Source organism: Mercenaria mercenaria, chromosome 10 (genome assembly GCF_021730395.1).
Source record: "Mercenaria mercenaria strain notata chromosome 10, MADL_Memer_1, whole genome shotgun sequence".
Taxonomy (NCBI): Eukaryota; Metazoa; Mollusca; class Bivalvia; order Venerida; family Veneridae; genus Mercenaria; species Mercenaria mercenaria.
The window spans coordinates 5,930,531-5,951,635 of NC_069370.1; the positions used below are offsets into that span (position 1 = coordinate 5,930,531).

Consider the following 21,105-nt stretch of genomic DNA (forward strand, 5'->3'; position numbering starts at 1 on the left):
ATGCTCCGATTCCAGAAGCTTCCCTAGTTCTTTAGCGTGCTAGGTGTAAAGCACCAATACACTGGTCTCTTATCCCAATGTTAATGTGACTTTTTAGTTGGAGGAGCAGGGGCTCAAACTCACGACCCCTGGTTTCATAGTCAGACAGTGTTACCACTGGACCTCTGGGTCCGCTCATCATTTTTAGGTTGATGACTCTAAGTAGGCTGCTATTACCATTCTAAATATGAGCCGCACCATGAGAAAACCAACATAGTGGCTTTGCGACCAGCATGGATCCAGACCAGCCTGCGCATCCGTGCAGTCTGGTCAGGATCCATGCTGTTCGCTAACAGTTTCTCCAATTCCAACAGGCTTTAAAAGCGAACAGCATGGAGCCTGACCAGACTGCGCGGATGCGCAGGCTGGTCTGGCTCCATGCTGGTCGCACACCCACTATGTTGGTTTTCCCATGGCACGGCTCATATGCTTTTAGTGAAACATAAACAGTGCCAGATTGTGAAAATGATTTTAAAATACATTTTAACAGGTTAAGTAATTTGTATATATCTTCTAGACTTAAAGACAGTCTGATTTATACTTACAGCAATTCAGTATTTTTATTGCTACAATATGAAAGCAAGTTAAGGCAAGTAAAGTGTACAAAAATAAAGAAAAAATAATGTCCCAAAAATAAATAAATCTCGGAAAAATATTGTAATATAGAAACTGACTGCCAATCTGAATTCTAACTCCAAGGTGTTATCACAGTTGTGTCTATACCTCTCTCAGTAACTCTTTTAAATTAATAAATAAGGAGCTGCGTTCAATAAACGCTTGATGCCCCCGGTGGCATCCTTGTCGATACAAAGCAACCTAAGTCCAAAACGCAGTCAAGTTCAAGGTCAAGGTCAAACTGAGGTCAGGTGATGTCTGAAGATGAGGAATGGTCACAGGTTACATCTGCATTAGTATTAAGTCATTCTAGTAAGGGGTATTGATGCTAGACGAAACGGTCCCATTTGGTTAACCTCGTATGGACGGACGGATGGACGGGACAATCACTATATGACTCCCGCATCAGTAGATGCTGGGGGCATAAAAATATCATGTTAAACGTAAAATATATACATATATGAACATAATGCATGTTTATAACATTTCAAGCCTTAATAAATACTTTCAACATTGTGTACATCATCCCCAACATATATTTTTAATCCCAATGTTTTCAACATCTGAACCAACGCTTTACAAAGTATGCTTCAAGGAGTGTTCCATAGTGAGACAGCTCTTGTAACTGGTTTAAACTCCTGTATTATTATTACTGTGTTCAACACCATTAACATTTTCAACAACTTCTTTTTTAGGGGACTTTGGTGAACCTTTGACTGGAATATTTTCACTATTGCTTGCCTCCTCGACAGGTTTCGGACTGGCACTGTCTCCGTTTTTTGCACCATTTTTATTTGCACTTATAAGTCCGCTAGAAAATAAACTAGAAATTAAATCCGGCTGTCCTTCATTTTCCTCTGGAGACTCCTGTAATGTCTTAAGTTCCTGTGCAAAATCTCCCAAACCATACTGCTGTGCAATGCGCAGTCCTTCGTCAAATAAAGTATTTTTAGCGGGTCCTGCTGAGGTCAGGAGATTGAAAGAAGACTTGGGCATCTGACCTGCCGTGAGCATACTTTTTAAGGTAGCGTGTTGCTGGCTGGGTTCAGTGCGGTCCACCTGTGATGGGGAGGAGGAACCACTAGCACCCATGTTTGAGTCTGAAATAAGAAGTACGGTTTCAAATTTATATCTCATCACATCTAAGACCTAACTAAATCTTTTGCGGTACATTATGAATACCAAAACAAGAATGTATTTGATGAGGGGGTTTTCCACGTTTGTTTCATCAGAAGTCATGGTTAACAGTCATTTTCTTTAACAATGGGCAAATATCTCAAAATGCAGCACACTGACATATAACAGGGCACTCGTTTGGCCGTTTTTGGGGCCGAATATGGGCCCCATTCCCCTCATAAAATAATATGTTTTTTTTCCCCTTTCTCAGAAGAAAATTCCCCTGATAATAGGTTGTTTGATAAAACTAGACATGAACTATCTTTCAAGTTATATTATAGTGCCTCTAATGAAGGTAACTGCTGCACTATAGTTAAATTAGTTAGAAATGATTGAAAACAGTATTAATAATTGTGAAAAGTATTAACATATTATATGGCTAAAATTTTCCCCTATGTGTCTTAAAACGACAAAAAATTCCCCTTCCTGAGGATATGGGTACCTATCCCCAAAAGTTGCCTAGTGCCCTGTATAAATCTAATTGAACCATGATGAAAAGTAAGAAACTGCAATTTTCCTAGACTTCTATAATGAGAACTTGCTTCAGATCCCATTTTTTTCCAAATCATGTGTAAAGCAAATATTGAAGCATTAGGCCTATCTTTTTTACTGACTGAATTTTTTCATATATATATCATTATGCATTGTAAAAAAGGGTATAATCAAATTCTACAAGTAGAAAGAAATTTAATCTCAACCCATAATACTGCCATATGTCAATTAATTAGAAAATAAGCTAATTGTTTTAGACTGACAATGAAATCCTCAGTTACCACAGCTATGCTTTTTGCTGGAGTATTTTGTCACTGACAATTTGATGACTTGAAACTACATTTAAATAAAGTAAAACCCACATCGACATGTGGACACAAAATGAAAATCTATCAGTTTCAAATATTTCATCTATTTTTTCATGGGCAGTACCAATTTTTAAAGTTTATATTGCAGGACATTTTGAGATGGCTGGTAATGCCAAAATGGCACCAAATAACAAAATATGAAGAAATTATCTTACCATCTCTGTCTGAGCTAGCATCCATGTCTGCATAAACTTCAAAGCTGTAAAACAGACAATACAGACTGGTTACATAGGAGACAATATAAACTCATTTCATTACGAGACCGTATTGAATAGTTTTATTTGGAGACTATATAGACTGGATTCAGCAGGTGACTACGTAGACTGGTTTCATTGGGAGACAATATAGAATGGTTTCATCAGGAGACAATATAGAATGGTTTCATTGGAAGACAGTACAGACTGGTTTCAGTAGGAGACAATATAGACTGGTTTCATTGGGAGACAATATAGAATGGTTTCATCAGGGGACAGTCTAGACAAGTTTCATTGGAAGACAGTACAGACTGGTTTCAGTAGGAGACAATATAGACTGGTTTCATTAGGAGACAATATAGAATGGTTTCATCAGGGGACAGTATAGACAAGTTTCATTGGAAGACAGTACAGACTGGTTTCAGTAGGAGACAATATAGACTGGTTTCATTGGGAGACAATATAGAGAGGTTTCATCAGGGGACAGTATAGACAAGTTTCATTGGAAGACAGTACAGACTGGTTTCAGTAGGAGACAATATAGACTGGTTTCAGTAGGAGACAATAAAGACTGGTTTCATTGGGAGACAATATAGAATGGTTTCATCAGGAGACAATATAGATTGGTTTCAGTAGGAGACAATACAGATTGGTTTCAGCAGGAGACAATATAGACTGGTTTCAGTAGGAGACAATATAGATTGGTTTCAGTAGGAGACAATATAGACTGGTTTCAGTAGGAGACAATAAAGACTGGTTTCAGTAGGAGACAATATAGATTGGTTTCAGTAGGAGACAATACAACTGGTTTCATGGGGAGACATATAGATGGTTTCAGTAGGAGCATACAATATTAGATTGGTTTTCAGTAGGAGACAATAAGTACTGGTTTCACTGGGAGACAGTATAGACTAATTTCTTAGGAGACTCTATAGACTTGTTTCATTAGATTCTATTTCTTATTTAACACAGATTCTGACCATACTGCATTGCATTTTACCTAACAGTGGGAATTAAAGTAACTATGTTCCTTAACTTTCAGTCCTTGAACTTGTGCATATACTAATGTATATTACGTTACAATCAGTATCATGATACACTGTTACATGTCAGATGCACTATTATGCTGGTGTACCTGATGCATGTTATGTTGCATTACTTAAATGCAATATTATGTTACATGATCATGATACACTGTAATATGTATCAGATGTGCTATTATGTTACATACGAATTAGTGTAGTAGGGTAGAGTATAAGGGTGCACTTCCTTGCTACTGAGCTAGCTTTTATCGACATGGTAGACATGTAAGCCTGTTACATTAGCAATTAAAAATGAATAAATCATAATGAATTTAACCTTTGTTTTCTGAGTAGATCACTCTGTTCTGTGAGGAGTTGTAGATGTTTGTTAGTAATCTGTTCAAGCTGTGACTGGAGGGAATCAACTCTGTCCATTTCCTGGCTCTCCTTCGCTGACTCCAGGTCTGTCACAATCTGCTCCTGTTTCTCTGATATCAACGCCAACTCTTCACTTATCTGACGTAATCTCTCCTGTCAAATATAAACTACTGTAAAAGGACATATTTTTGCTGGGTCAAAATTTCACAAACTTGAAATATTTAGTATGTTCACGGGGTCTGATATTCTTGAAATTGTAAAAATGGTATCCTTCTTCAATTTAAACTAGAGCTGCTTTTGAGAAAAGCGAATGTCTCCCACAACTGCCTAATCATCTAAATAGTAAGTCAGTCTTTATATACTGTTTACTCACTACAATTCAAGGGCCTGAACTCCAAAATTCCTGAACCGATTTGGCTCATTATCGAAATTTTCCAAGGTCTTATGGTTAAACACATTTTGTTCAAATTTGGTGAAGATTGAATGAGAAATGTTCGACTTAAGAGTGCGGGCAAGAGCAAAAAGGCCAATTTTTTGGTAATTCAAGGGCTGTAACTCCAAAATGCCTGAACCAATTTGGCTAGTTATCGACCTTGGCTTAGGTCTTATGGTCAAACACATTTTGTTCAAGTTTGGTGAAGATCGGATGAAAATGTTCGACTTAGAGTGCAGACAAGAGTAAAAAGGCCGATTTTTCGGTCATTCAAGGGCCGTAACTCCAAATTGCCTGGACTGATTTGGCTAGTTACCTAACTTGGCTGAGGTCTTATGGTCAAACACATTTTGTTTAAGTTTGGTGAAGATCGGTTGAGAAATGTTTGACTTAAAGTCCCGAAAAGAGTAAAAAGGCCGATTTTTGATAATTCAAGGGCCATAACTCCAATATGCCTGGACCAATTTGGCTAGTTATCGAACTTGGCCGAGGTCTTATGGTCAAACACATTTTGTTGAAGTTTGGTGAAAATCGGATGAGAAATGTTTGACTTAAGAGTGCAGACAAGCTTTGTGACAGACAGACACACACACACAGACTGGAGTAAATTAATATGTCTCCCACACCACTGTGTGGTGGGAGACATAATTATATTTATGGAGAATATTTAAGCGAGAATTAATTTTCACGAGATTTAGGGCCTCACGAATATAGCAAAATTTAAACCCTCGCGAAAATTTCTCCTTTTACAGTAGCAGTAAAACACACTACCTGAGCTACATGCCTCTAACTATTTCAGAAGTAAACAAGAGGGCAAAGCTGGCCCTGAATAGCTCACATCACCAAAGTGAACCAAAATATGCTACAGGTAACAGAAGTTCCAGAGGCAGTAGAAGATAATTACATAAATCAGTGTGACAGACGACAAACAGTCCAAGCCTTATAATATTCTTAAGTCTTTAAATTTGTGTTGAAAAGACAAATTAAGACAACTGCAGCAGGCTAGTTCTTTTTAAAATGGTTCTATTTTAATCTATAGCAGCCCCTTAAAGGAACAAAGTGCCCCCACTTGCATAAAATTAGAAGAGGACTTTATAATTATGATAAAGTGCATCCAGCGATTCATGAGAAACTGTTTAAAGGTATTTCTATATTTAGCTCTAGTGGCCGCTAAAAATGCCTACATTTGAACAAGTTAGGGATAGGACCTTACAGTGATGCTTACAAACCAAGTTTAACAGACGAAACCATTTAAAGGTATTTCTACTTCCAACTGCCCCCATTTGAATAAACTTTGGAGAGGATCCTATAATAATGCTAAGATCATGAGAAGAAGTTTCTTAAATGTATTCTATTTTTAGCTCTGGAGAGCCCTAAAAGGGGCCAAGTAACCTCATCTGATAACAAGAGCTGTCCGTAAGACAGCGCGCTCGACCCTTCTCAGTGCTTGACTCTGAATAAGAGCTTTGCCAGTAAAAAAATTTTAAGTTAAAAAAGGGACATAACTCTATCAAAATTCAAATCAGAGTTATGGGAAATGTGTCTCCTGGTGTAGACTTTGATAGTAAATAATTATTTTGAGTTTCAAGTCAAAAGCTTTAACAGTAACAGAGATATTTGACTTTTAACAAAAAATTCTATGTTAAAAAGGGGCATAATTCTGTCAAAATTCAAACCAGAGTTATGAGGATTGTTTCTTCTGGTGCAGACTTTGATAGTAAGTAACTATTTTAACTTTCAAGTCAATACCTTTGATAGTAACAGAGATATTTGACTTTATCAAAAACTTTAACCAAAAATTCTAAGTTAAAAAGGGGCATAATTCTGTCAAAATTCAAACCAGAGTTATGGGGATTGTTTCTCCTGGTGCAGACTTTGATAGTAAGTAACTATTTTAACTTTCAAGTCAATACCTTTGATAGTAACAGAGATATTTGACTTTATCAAAAACTTTAACCAATGGCGACGCCGACGCCGGGGCGAGTGCAATAGCTCTACTTTTTCTTCGAAAAGTCGAGCTAAAAATGAGAGAGGACCCTATAATAATGCTACACACCAAGTTTGATGACGATCCATCGAGCCTTTTATGTCATAATATGAGAAGAAATCATTAAAGTTTTTTTCAATTTTTAGCTCTTGCTGTCTCTAACAAGGCGCAAGCTGAGACATTAAACAAACTTATTTAGAACCAAGTCTGCTGTATTTCAGACCAGCAGTTTCAGAGGAGATATTATTTAAGAAAAGTATTTACACACAGTTGCTTACTACAATCTGTAGATAAATGATGTGGTCATGAAGGAAAATATTTCTATTTGTGCAACTCTATCATGGAGTTTTTTTTTAAACCGACTTCTCAAAGTTCACAAACACAAGCTATCACTTACATCCCTCTTTGCCTTCTCCAAGGATTGGTCCCCTTTACACTCGGATATCAAAGCTTCCAACTTCTGTCGCTTACTGGGATTTTCTGGGTTGAGGTCTGTTGCTCTGTAATAAGTAAACAATAGATTAAATAACTTATTTTTTCAAGCTTTCTGAACAATGTAACATCTTAAAACACCTACTTTGTATATTTTTTCAATGCAGGGATTTACTGATACACACCATTTGAGCCATGCCATGAGAAAACCAACATAGTGCGTTTGCGACCAGCATGGATCCATACCAGCCTGCGCATCCACGCAGTCTGGTCAGGATCCATGCTGTTCGCTAACTGTTTCTCTAATTGCAACAGGCTTTGAAAGCAAACAGCATGGATCCTGACCAGACTGTGCTGATGGGCAGGCTGGTCTCGATCCATGCTGGTTGCAAACGCACTATGTTGGTTTTCTCATGGTGCGACTCATCTAATCCTATTCCGAGGTTAAAAAACTGAGATCTGAATGCAAGGATTAACTGGAACACAAGTTTTCAAGACTTGTTTTTAAAATGCAGCACAGTGATTGGTCAATCTAAAGATCATAAACAACCAGCAGACACTTAACTAAGCACCGATCTATTTTTAATATCGGTGTCATAAGCTAAATATGTACTGGATGGATCCGTAATAATGTATATTGTTATGTAATGGCTGCAGAGGCTTACAGACTCACACTTTGTTTGGCATTAGTAGAGTACCATAGTCTAGCTGGCAACTTCAGGTAGATCCAAATGTAACCAGTTTCTATATTAACATTATATCCAATGAGAAATGATAGAGATTGGTATGATAGGCTTGTGACAATCAATGTTTGCAAGTTAGACTGAAACTTAACATTTAAAGGGTAACAACTCAAAAGAATATTAATAACCATTCAACAAAACAATTCACAACTTGGCTTGACCAAATGTGGGCATAAATTAGCTAACAGTCCAAGAATTCCTAAATTTAGAGAAGTAGGGACCAGAATTTGATATGAGGAGGCATGCTTGCGACTTTCAGGCTGAGTGGCCCACCTTATTTAATAGATCATCACTCCCCTAAGTAGAAAGCTTGCAAGCGAATCATAATGACGTATTTCTTATTTTGCTTCCTTAAACTATGTTATTATTATATACATGTAGATGCAAGAGAGTCAAACATAGTCGTCACTTTTTTTGAACAGCCCTGGTATCTACCAAAGAAATGACTACGGTTAAACATGTATCTAAATACCATGCGTGACAGCGCTAAATCTGGTGTTGTCTCTATTTGCAAGTGTCTTAATACACTTCAAATGCTTTATTCTTCAGCTGAAATGAAATCAGCTGTCTATAGAAAAAGGTACTCTCTGATCATAGAACTAATGGTCTTTTACACAGAATTAGTAGGTACTTCTCACTTTAACAGCACAAAGTAATCTTATCAGAAAGGGAAAGAATCCTACAGAAGGATTAAACCCATAACCTGTAGAACCAACAAGGTGTCTGACTTGTATACACAATCTGCCTTCAAAGGACAGGACTAATGTGAGCATGCTGTTGTAAGTTTAAGACTTATACATTTTTTCAAACCTGGAATGTCCTTTGGAATATTGGTAGCCACTGTCCTTGACCACCTGTCTCGCTAGGGGAAATAAATCTTCCCGTCTGGTCAGCAATGTTGGCATAAGGAAGCACAGCTGTGCTGAAGCCTCGTTTACACATACCTGCAAAATTTCCAGCATAAGTCACCTTTATGTGAAAATATTGTGTTTATCCATGGTACATAAAATATATACAAAAGCACTTTAACACTGACTACAGGTTTTAGTAATTGTGATATAAAATGCTGTACTTTCAAGTTACCTGAGAATACCTTTTTTTAACTCTAGCCTGCTGCTGTGATTCTGTCTTTGTGACCAGTGCAGACCTGATCATGGTCTGCACTGTTCACTATTTACATTTACAAGGGTTAGTCAAAAATTAACTGATCAATGCCGTATAACTTTTCCAAGGAAATGGAATTCTGTCATTCAATCCAAGGGAGAATACTCCGAGGGATTATAAACAATAATTGTTTATTATACAATTTTAAAAAGTTATGAGGCAGTGATCAGTTATTTCTGACTGACTCTTGTAGTCAGTCAATTTTCAGTAAATGCCCCTTCTAATAAATGGTACTGCCCAAACTGAATGATAGATCAGTCCACTTTAGAAATTTAGCAGGGTAAAGGTTAAGAGCCAACACAGAAGAAGTGTCTTCTGCTTTTTATTCTGATTACTATTATACATAATTTGCATTGATGTATTGTGAAAAACAGTTACTGTAAAATCATTTAATTTTGTGGGCATGAAATTTTGTGGTTTTGGTCAAAACGGCAATTTCGTGGGGTATGAATCTGTGGATTTCAACTTTTGAACATAAAATGAATGGGAATTTTATTTGCTCGTTGGGATTAAATTTCATGGACTGACTCAACAACGAATTCCACGAAAATTGGTCCCCCACGAAAATTAATGATTTCGCAGTATCTAACAGGCCATTTTTGTCTTTTTAAAAATGCCACCAATACCACCTGAATTAGGAAAATGCTCCAAGAAAATGTCTAAATTTGCAAAAAAATTAGAAGTTACAATAAGGTATATAAAGATATTTCTATAAAGTTTATGTGGCATGACATTTCAATAACTGTTTAACAACATAATGTAACTGTTGTTTACTTAATTGAAGTAAGCATACAATCCATCAAAACATTTGTAAAACATCAAAAACCCTACAATCAATTAGGAGTTTTAAGTTCCATATTGGGAAAAAATATTTTCCTTGCTTTGGGACTACCTCCTTTTAACAGAGGTAACTTATAGGGGGGAAAATCCTTGTCTATGAATAGATACCAAATCATCAGCAGGAACCTTTTGTTTTTTGACAGCAGACACTGTTGTCCAACTTGTAATAAGCTAAGACACACATACCGTATACATTTTGATTCTGAAAACCTACCTCATGCATTGACATTGGCTTTGAGTAGAGTCTTTCTGAATCAAAGCGTCTATAAATGGCAGCATACTTCCTCATCAGCTCCAACCTTTCCTTCGAGAAATCTATTGGTAATGCTATAATATCCTAGAAAATATACAATTCATCATTAGTAGCGTTCAAAATGGATGAATGTTGTAAGCGATACAACTTGTTTAATAGACACTATTTGAACAGCTTGATCTATTTTAGAAAAGTCCTAATTAAGCAATTAAACAAGAATAAATTTGTTGCCTCAAACATTTTCGAAACTGTGCAATGCCAAGTAAATAAGCTAATGTGTTACTAAATCACTTTTATAATTACGCTGAACAAAGTCCATATGAAAACATTCTATTAAGGCACCTTCTTAAGGACTGTTTACACCACACAGAACATGACTACTCACTATTACATCTAGTGAAGTTTTCCACTACATGACACTTGTTTTATACGTGTGAGTGCAATTGCTCTGCCTATTTTTCAAATAGCTGGGCTAAAAAGATTACCCATTTCATGTTGAAGTTATGGCCTAGACAATGTTTTGTATGACCTCTGAATCTCAGTTTGACCTTGACCTTTGAGACAGGTACCAGAGGCTTGCACCTGATACTCTGTCTTATTTGCAACCAATATTTTTCTGCAAATTAAACATAAAAATGCCTCAAGCATATCAAAATTATAGCCAAACAAGCTTTAAAATGATGCTTTATTGCAACATGTGACCTAGACCTTCGAGGCAGCGGTTTGGGCACAACACTCAGTCTTACTGAGGCAAACATTTCTGCGAAACAAAAAAAGATTGCTCCATGCATGTCAGAGTTACAGCATGGACAAACACTCAAATGACCTTTGACCCCTATGGGTAACCTTGACCTTTGAGGTAGGGGCCTGGGATTTCAGTTCAACACTCTGTCTCATTGAAGATAAGACGCCAATGTGTTTTGATTAAAATGTCCATTTATGGGCTAGTTTGGTCAGATTTTCAATAGAAAATGACAATTTCAGTACAAATTTTCAGCAAAAATGAAGAAAACAATCAGAATTTTACTGTTTTGGTTAAAGTTTTTTAAATGTACATTTATGGTGTAAATATATTGCAGATTTCTAGTTGTGGTGTATATTTAACTGTTAAATCAGTTTAAGTGTGTAATTTGATATAGATAACAAGGAAAAATGATAAAATAGGGCAAAAGTAAGTCTCCAGTCAAGAAATGTGGTTAAAATGTGGTTAAAATTATGTTGTGGCAGCTATTTTAGAGAGAATTTTATGTGTTGATTATATATATTACTGAAAATACAATAAAACCATAAAAGTTAGCTGTATCAAGCTTAAGCATGGAATTATTTCATTCATATAGGTTACTGGTACAAAATAAATGAAAATGACCCTTTTGTAGAAAGAAAGTTCCCCTAAAATAATATTTTCAAGTTTTACCATAGATCAAACACACCCCATCATGACAATAACATAACCAAACACTCCCTCTGGAACTTCCTGTTTCATTGATGAAATAAAAATACATTTGTATTTCTGAAGCTCATGACTGTATGTCCTGCTCATGATTTCATAAAGCTCTTTAAAAGTCAATGAAAAAGGGATGTGCCTTTAGAACTGTGTCATTTTTTTTTAATTTTATGAAAACACTTCCATTCATTAGATGGTTGTGAACTCAAAATAAAATCAAAGTAATTTCAATGTGAAGACATGCCCCTTTAATGACTTACATTGATCTGTTTGTTGATTTCTTTCTTCGTGTTTAAAGGTTTAGCTTCAAACAAAGGTAAACCTTTAACGAGCTTTGCAGCACAGTTGGCGATCTCACTGATCTGATCCTCGCCAAGATACGGGGCTGGAGACGGCGACAGCCCTTGCTTCTTCACCTGTAAAAAACACAACATGCATTGATGTACCGATTTTGCATGTTTTTTTAATTTCAACATGTTTTATCTAGTCATAAACAAGATATATACTAAACCATAGCCTTTAACCTGCTAAATTTCTAAAATGGACTTTTCTATCATTCAGTTTGGGCAATACCATTTATTATTCGAAGGGGTGTTCACTGAAAATTTACTTACTGAATAGCGAACAGTGCAGACTTTGCACTGGTCGCAAAGGCAAAACCAATCGCCGCCAGCAGGCTAAGGGTTAATAGGTATGAAAAAGTGTTTCATAAAAAAATCCACATTTTAAATTTGTCTACAAAAATAATCAAAATCAGCAAGTAAATATTTAGGCAAGGCAGAATTTAGAGCTTAGACCAAAATGACATGTCGACATTTCATACTTATATGTAAATGTACATAATTATGTACATATCGGGGTAATGTGGAATAATTTATATATGTCTCAAAATTTGTGTTTATGTTAATCCGAAAGTAAATTTGAACAAACGAATAAAATTTCCCAAAATTTTATCTCTAATATTTTTTTCAATTGAAATCCGCAAATTTATGGCCAAAAATTTTGAACGGCACAACTACAGTTACATTAATGCTCGAGTATATATATATATATGTATAATAATACAGCACAAAAGTTAGCAGTTTCTTACTTTTGAACTTTTCACTTGCATGTACACTGACGAGATATGAAAACGCAACAAACACATGCCTGAATATATTTTACTACAAAAAGCATCACCTTGAAATGTTCAACACATACACATTTCGATACTATATACCCATTGTGTTCATTTTACGGTCTGTTGTGCTGATTAAATTTGAAAACAATGGGTATAGAGTATCGAGATGTGTATGTGTTGAACATTTCAAGGTGATGCTTTTTGTAGTAAAATATATTCAGGCATGTGTTTGTTGCGTTTTCATATCTCGTCAGTGTATATTTTTTGTGTAAGGGTGGTAATTTTGAAAATTCATATATTTCAATATTGTGTACTGACACATGGTTCAAACTGAGCATTTTCAAAAATGTACAAGCGCCTGTAATTGACAGAAAAAGTTTTTAAATCTCAACAGCTTTACTAATTATTATGTAAAGATTTTAAAAATTCAAATTCCTCAAATGCGTTTCAGTTTGGCCAATGTTAAATATTTTGATTATTTTGAAATCAAAAATTGTGAAAACATTATTACATGTCAGATTTTAATTACTTTTCATGTATTTTTGATGCACCAATCCACAGAAACCAACCTTAATGAAGAAATAAAAAAGTCCCATTTATTTCACAATGAAACCACAAACTGAAACCATCTTACAAGTCTTGTTAATATGAAATAAGGCACTGCCTCAATCTGGAATCGTTACAGTCCATCAGCTTGCCCAGAAATATGTATTTGTAACAATTTAAAGGTAGACTTTGGAATAAAAAAAAACAAAACTGCCCATATTTGTACTGATGTGCAAGACGTGGTGGTTCAGACAGGTTATGTGGATGTTTGTTACGCACAAGGAAAAAGCCTATTCTTCCAAAATATCTGATGCTTTGTGCACGTGCCAGAAGGACACATTTTTTAATTCGATAGTATATCTCATTCAGAATATATCGCATTTTATCGTAGAGGGATCGATCCCGATTATCGTCGCTCTGTGACAAAAATCAGAGGATCAATTCCCTATAAAACATTTTACCTGTCCATGCAACATGTCACCAATCATGCTAACTGGGCTTAAACTTTTCTGCGGAGTTGACTGCACATTCCACGTACTCTCCGAAGTACTTGGTAGTGAGTATACATGGGTGGGAGGCTCTCTCACCACAGAATTTGTAGAGCTGTTACCGGTACTTTGAAATACGGCTGCAAATAAAAACATATGGTATTCACTTACAAAAGACAGCAGTGCAGGTCTAACTCACAAATGATAATTTATCACTATAGCAACCTTTACTGCATGTTTGTTACCAAGATCAAACAAAATCAGAAATTTGTCAGTCACAGCCTTCCATAGTTCTAAGACCTATACACATGACTTATTTATATAAAATCATGTCGGTCATTTTATAAATATGAATTCAATGTCCATTCTTTCAATGCTTTATGCAGTCTCCGTACAATATCAAGGGTTTTACTGGAGGTCACATCAAGCAGTGGCATTATTTCAAAATACTATAACATGGGATAACTTCATAATTAATTTTGGTCAGTCACAATTATGCAACATTTTATGATAGAACTAATAATGTAACAGATAGGTATATCTATTAAAAATGCATGTTTCACAAACTTTTATAAAATTTTGTAATTTACTCCCCTTCAGTAATAAAGCATTTAAAAATTGAATATTTCTTCCAACTTCATTATATTTTCTAGTTTTACACATCCAACAAGACAGTAGATATCTGGATCTTTCAATAATGTGAATCAAATGGCAAGTTTTAAAACAACACATAGTTTCAGAATTCATTTATTTCCATGAGCATACAAGATATGCAAAAGGGAGGAAGTTACAAATTTATAAGCTTACATTTCGCACGAATTTTAACTAAACATGGCATTGTAAATGATAATCTTTGACAAATGTAGTACAATCGTTTTAAAATTAATATCACTCCTTGCCCAAAACATGTTTATCAAATTTATGTTTTATGCTTAAAAACTCTATCTTAGTTGGAACACCATGACAGAAAAATCAAACTTTAAAAATACGACCTGTGAAAATCCAACAAGCCTTAGTGAGTGTACATAAGTATCTGATAGCATAGTTTCAAACAAATTCATTACTTGATCAAAATCTGACTGACCACCTTTAAATAGGAACAAATACTTGGATAAGACAGTACCTGGATTAGCTACCCATTCTTGAAGTGCTTTTTGCAGTCTGCGTACATGCAGAGGTTTACTGGCCATCCCAACTAATGCCATTATCTCTAAGAACTCTTCTTCCCCTGCCTCACACAACTGTTGCACATCATCTCCTCCTATATCACATCATAATATGGTAGTTAAGTAGAAAAATGCAAAATAAGTTCAAGAAGAATGTTTACCTGACTGACGCATGTACCTCCTACCTTTAGTGGGTTTTTTTGTTTGTTATTGTTTTTTAGAGATGGAGAGAATTAGGGAGACGGAAGGGGTGGAGGTAGACTAGCCACTAGACTGATAATAGTAATATTTACAATGTACATATTGTAAGGCTTACTGATGTTATAATGGCATTTATAAGCAAGCACAAAGTCTGTTAATATCCATCCGTCCTTTGCTCATGATGGCCTATTGGTGTGAGGGGTGTGTAATTCTATGAAATCATTAATATTTTTGGGGGGGAGTAATTTTCATGGATTTAGAGGCTGGGTTAACCCATGAAATAAAATCACAATGAAAACATAAAGTTCCCTTTACTTAACAATTTAAAAGCCATAAATTCAAGCCCAAATGAAACTGCACTTTTGGGCAAAACCACAAAATTTTATGCCCAGGAAATTAAACGATTTCACAGAATACTCCGACCTTGACATAAAGTCTAAAAACAACTGACAAACAAAGGTCATCTACTGACAAAGACAATCAGACTGTAAAGTTTGATGGTCACAAGCCTGTGAGTTCTCCAGCTATATATACGTAGTACATCAAGATACGCAACACTTGGTCTACAGTCAATAATTTCTTAACTGACGATGCCTTGCACTGGTAAATGCATTATGGTGGTTTCACATGTTATTAACAGTGTGCTTGCTTCAAACGTGATTTTGGAACCTTGAAATAATTCAAATAGACATGTAGAAGGAAATTATAAAGGAAAGTATAAAAAAAATCGATGGTAAAAACGTTGCGTTTCTAGATGTACTGAGCTTAAGCACACTAGTCGATCACAATGTTTAAGCATTCTCCAGTTACTTTAACTTATAAGAGACTATTTTAAGTCTCATGGCCGGCCAAAGAAGGGTCATCTGCTGATCAAAGGCAGTTATTGATTAGCAATCATTCACAGTCTCAAGGTCAAGATTAGACCTTGAACTTAGACATATATTGAGCTACAAACCAAAACAGGACCTACAGACCAAAGGAAATCATCTTGAGAAGTTTGACCACATTTAATAAGTGTCTACAGACAGACAGGCTGAAAAAATTGTCAACAATATACCTCCTAGACTAATTGCATAAATACAAACCTTGTGCCACAAAGGTGTCATAGTACTGTAATAAGTTAGCTCTCTGCAACACTCTGTACAGTTGCCATTCCGAGGCATTTGAAGGTTGAGTTGTTGTCATTCCAATACTGAAAATACAGTTGAACCTGCCTTAACAGTCACCTCTATTAAGCAGCCACGCACCTTATGCAGTCAGTCATCTTACTTCCCAAATTTGACATTTTGCTCTAATTTTAACCTGTCTAGAGCAACAACCTGCCTTATACAGCCAGATTATGTTGCTCTTATGGCTTAACTGTATACATGTACAATCAATCAAGTTGAATAAAAGAAAATACATTTTAACCTTTGCATAGGAGCCCTATCGGTAAATGAGCCGCGCCATGAGAAAACCAACATAGTGGCTTTGCAACCAGCATGGATCCAGACCAGCCTGCGCATCTGCGCAGTCTGGTCAGGATCCATGCTGTTCGCTTTCATAAGCTATTCCAATTGGAGAAACCGTTAGCGAACAGCATGGATTCTGACCATACTGCGCGGATGCACAGGCTGGACTGGATCCATGCTGGTCACAAAGCCACTATGCTGGTTTTCTCATGTTGCGGCTCATATAGATGTATTATCAATATTTGTAAGCTGACATTTCAATCAATGGTAACACTGGTCTGTTTAATTTGGGGTTGTCCACCTTTTCCATTAACAGTGGTTTTAATGTACCTTTTAACCCAAATCACTGATGGAAATATCTCATTGTCACAATGTTCCTTTTTTGGCCATGACACTGTGCCAGGAAAAACATAAGGAACACAAGCTTCATTAACCTTTACTCTGCTTTCTGAAATGGACTGGTCTATCAGTCAATTTTGGCAGTACCATTTATTATTTGAAGGGGTGTTCACTGATAATTTACTAACTGAATAGCTAACAGTGCAGATCAAGATGAGCCCAAGCAGGCTGATCTTGGTCTGCACTGGTCGCAAAGGCAGAATCACTTGCCTCCAGCAGACTAAAGGTTAATATATGGCAACTCTGAGAATATTTAAATTAAATCTTGGCAAACTTTCCACTTTGAATTTTTTTTAATCAGGTTCCCTGATTGCGCAACAATCAACAATATTTCCTCGAGCTGTCTATTTTACCTTAAAGAGAAATGAGGAAAAACTAAAATTCCTCCCTATGAATTCAACAAGACAAATGTCATTTTATTTCACCGAGAGGAAAAATATGTAACTATTTGCTATGACAACGGACAAAGCAAAAAATGTACAAAATTATGCCTCTTGCAATGAAAAAAAAAATACTCGAGATATTTTCATGAAACCAGGTGTGTTAGGCAGATGGGAAAAAGAGGATGTACTGTAACATTTTGGCTAGCACTGAACTCACTCTGACAGTACCAACTGTGAAATGGTAACAACCCTCACGCCCCACAAAAAAAAGAATGACTGCAGACATCAGTTGCCGGGGTGGAGTAAGGGCTTTGATGCTCCTTAAACAGTACTAATTTAAGTGCAACCCTTTTTCAGTGGGGGTCAGTGTTGGTTTGTAGAGTACAGGTAGCTTCCCAATTGTTCCAACTCTAGATGCTGTGACCCTAAGGGTCAAGGTTCGAATCCCAACAAATCTATCTGGTTCCAATCAGCTCATAATTAAATTGGATGACTGATGTGTGATATTATATTGTCAGACTAACTGACCGAACATGGCTTGCATTGAAGAGAACTAATGTGTCATAATGACGTGAATGTCCAATCACGCAGAAGTACCCTGTTCGGGACAATTTAAGAATTTCCCCATCATTTTGGGAATACCTGGTGACCAACAAAAAGTAGAAATGAGAAAATATCCTCAGAAATAGTCTAAACTGGGAAAAACTGAACCTTAATAAAATAATTATATAAAACATCTGTTTTGGAGTTATGATATTTGTAAATGTGGGATTATATTTTCTATGTTTTCATAAACCAGTATTACAAAAGTCAAAACAAACAATTTTAAACCCCTAAATGGTAACAATCATTTGGGATTTTCAAGTTCAGAATTGGGAAAAAACATACTTTTTTCTTTGGAACTGCCTCCTTTCACTAGATAAATTTACAGGGAAAAAAGCCCTGTTATCTATCCTTATTGAGCAAGTTAGTGTGCATTAGTTTAATTTTTACACTTCATAATTTTATTCTGCTCTGTGGCAAAATATTTAAATAAGATACTCAAAAAGAAAATCCCAAATTTTCACATGCCCTTATATATTTTAGTTATATTTTAAACTTAATATAATGTCTGGGACTCCATGCAGAAAATTAAAATGTTTGACTGTAAATGTAGAAAGTCTTTTTCATCTTGTTTGTCAAGAAAGATTACAGTGTAATTAGTTCTTTAACAGGGACAGATAAATAAATTGTGACTGGTCTGACTTTCCCCAGCTTGTCCCAGAGCCCATAACAAGTACAATTTCTCCATATTTTACAAGATTCTATATAACCCATATAAACTATAAAGACAAGAAAATAAATCTTGGCAAAAACAGACAAGTAGATCTGAGACCGACAATCAGATTTTGCCACCCCTTACTTTCAGTGGCTATTGTGTATCTCAGTAGAGCTATTTTGTCAAGATCAATAACTTGTCTGACCACCACTGTCAGAGATTCATGCATAATCAGAACATTGCAGAGACATCTTTCTGTTGATTTTATTGGTGGCTTTCATTCACAAATAGAAGAAAAAATATACACTTCCACAACAGCTCTCACAAACTTATGGTTAATAAAATCTATAAAGCACAGAATGCAAGAACAAAGCAAATTAAAAGCTGACTGTTTGACTGCTTACTTAAATGCTCCAACTCCAAAAAAAAAGAAAATTTAATAATGACTCTAAAAATATATGTCCTAAAACTGATTCTAACTGACCCACAGTTACAAATGATATAAAAGAAAAACTTTGTGGGGGAACAATTCCCGCCCCAAACCTGCTACGTCCTTGCATAGTAATAAAATTAATGTACATGAAGGAAAAACAGGATCGCCAGTAAAAATCATTAGGATACTGTACACATAACACAAATTTTATTATAAATATGTTTAAATTGGGTAATACTTGAACTAACACAGGCTTATTTGTTTTTACCGGCTTTTAATTGTTTAATTAGTACAAAACAATTAGATCTACTAAAATTACAGTCAAAATGTTTGTCAACATTTCACACATGGACCTATGCTAAAGTGAAACTAGAATCCTAATTAACTGAAAGTAGAAAGAAAAGAGAGACAATATTTAATATAAAATAGTTCTTAAAAAACCTTACCTCAATATGTTCGTCACTTCCTACACTCTGCCAACAAGTGGTTGTTGAAATATTTTCCTCGACCCCACGGGATGGGTGAATAATGAGATTACAGTACGGGGGGTTCCCGATTCAATAGCGCGTGGTCAATACGTTTCACACGATTTGTCAACCAATTAACAAACTGAAACAAGGAAAAACATCCACTTTTTACGAAACAAATGTGGTTAAGTCACAAAAATATTCCCCGTCCCCGGTAGGTTAAAAATGGGTGGGGAGAGGAAATCCATATATGGATCGTAAACCCTGACGTCACCCTCTCCATGCGGGAATCCCCCGGAGTTGATTGGGCAGACGGACCCACGTGAATCGTACATGCTCTGGGTGGTACCGACACAAATATGACGTATGTAAACCGCAAGGTTATCGTCTGCTCGTATACAATATTTTGCGAAACTTAGCTGTAGCTCATCGGGGGTCGGGATTTATTGATTGAAAAGTGGCTACCGTTATCTTTGGACAATGTAACAGCAAAACCTTGACAGACTATCGATTTTCCCATGCACACACACACTACCCTCGGTCGCAGCTTGCGAAACTTGGCCCTAAGCCAGATCCGGGGGCATGGGGTTATTTACCGGGGATTGGCAAGTGTCGCTTGTTAAGCCTGGGCGTAGACATCAAGTTTTAAGTGCACAACATAATTTTCAGTGGCGTCGCGAGCCGGGCATCGACCGTCACGATAAAAATATATTACGCCTGTCATCAAAAAGTAGAAATCTAATTTCTGACTGAAAAGACCACTGGTTTCCTTGGCCACTGCGACATCCTCGATACCTTAGAATGGTATTTTTGCTGTCAGATTATAAATCACGTTTCAGGCAGCTTAAATCAACAGTTAGATCTACTAGTCAAAGTAAAAGCTAGTGTAGATCTATCATTTTGCCCCGGTCACTCTTAAATCTAGACTATGCCTATGTAGTCTACCTCGGATAGACCGATTTCACGTTGTCTACACAGAGGAGGGGGATATCGACCAGTCAAAAATATAATGATAGGCATATTCAGCTCTTGAGTACAAAAGGCCTATGTAGCCTAACATTAATTAGGCTAATAAATTTAATTTGTTCAATACTAGTAAAACTGATTCAATGGGTGTCATATTTCTGATAAAATGGTTAAGAAAGGCACCTGTTGAGACGTAAATATTATATAATTCTCATCTACACTAACAGTTATAGATCTGAGGTTTCCTCAAAATCCCGAGCTAGGGAACCATGATCATAGACCTCTGGTAGATTCTATGCTATGCAAGAATCATGATGTATTGACTTGACTGGTGGTGATTTTTTTTACCGACTTTTCCTATGCTAATTCAACCTTTCTAATTGCACGGCCAGCCTCCATCTAGAACACTGCATGATCGCTGAACATAAATTCTGCTTTCATCAGAAAATAAAGCCCTCTACAGACGGTAAGTTTTTGTTGTACAACACCAATTAAATTCAAGATGTACAGCCAAATATTACCGTGTGTACGATGCTATTCCTTGATTTCGTAAATCTTAAGTCTTGACTTACAGATTAGGACATGTTCTATTTCGTAAGTTTTGCCTTACGTACCACCCACGTTGACAAGCAACAAATTGGTAAATA

At 36.1% G+C, this 21,105-nt stretch overlaps 1 protein-coding gene across 2 annotated transcripts; it reads right to left on the reverse strand.

The window, feature by feature from the left end:
• Nucleotides 1-494: 494 nt before the first annotated feature.
• LOC123559958 (NGFI-A-binding protein homolog) lies at nt 495-19,793 on the reverse strand. 2 transcript variants are annotated; one of them, XM_045352136.2, is made up of 11 exons: nt 19,472-19,793; nt 16,187-16,293; nt 14,858-14,995; nt 13,708-13,874; nt 11,841-11,996; nt 10,098-10,220; nt 8,678-8,823; nt 7,102-7,204; nt 4,244-4,437; nt 2,846-2,889; nt 495-1,754 (listed from the first exon to the last, which is right to left on the reverse strand). In XM_045352136.2, the coding sequence occupies exons 2-11, from the start codon at nt 16,284-16,286 to the stop codon at nt 1,285-1,287; spliced, it is 1,641 nt and encodes a 546-aa protein (XP_045208071.2). In that variant the 5' UTR covers nt 16,287-16,293; nt 19,472-19,793; the 3' UTR covers nt 495-1,284. The 2 variants fall into 2 exon arrangements, with proteins under 2 accessions (XP_045208071.2, XP_045208072.2); XM_045352137.2 differs by having other exon boundaries at nt 8,690-8,823; nt 19,472-19,791.
• Between the last annotated feature and the right edge of the window lie 1,312 nt (nt 19,794-21,105).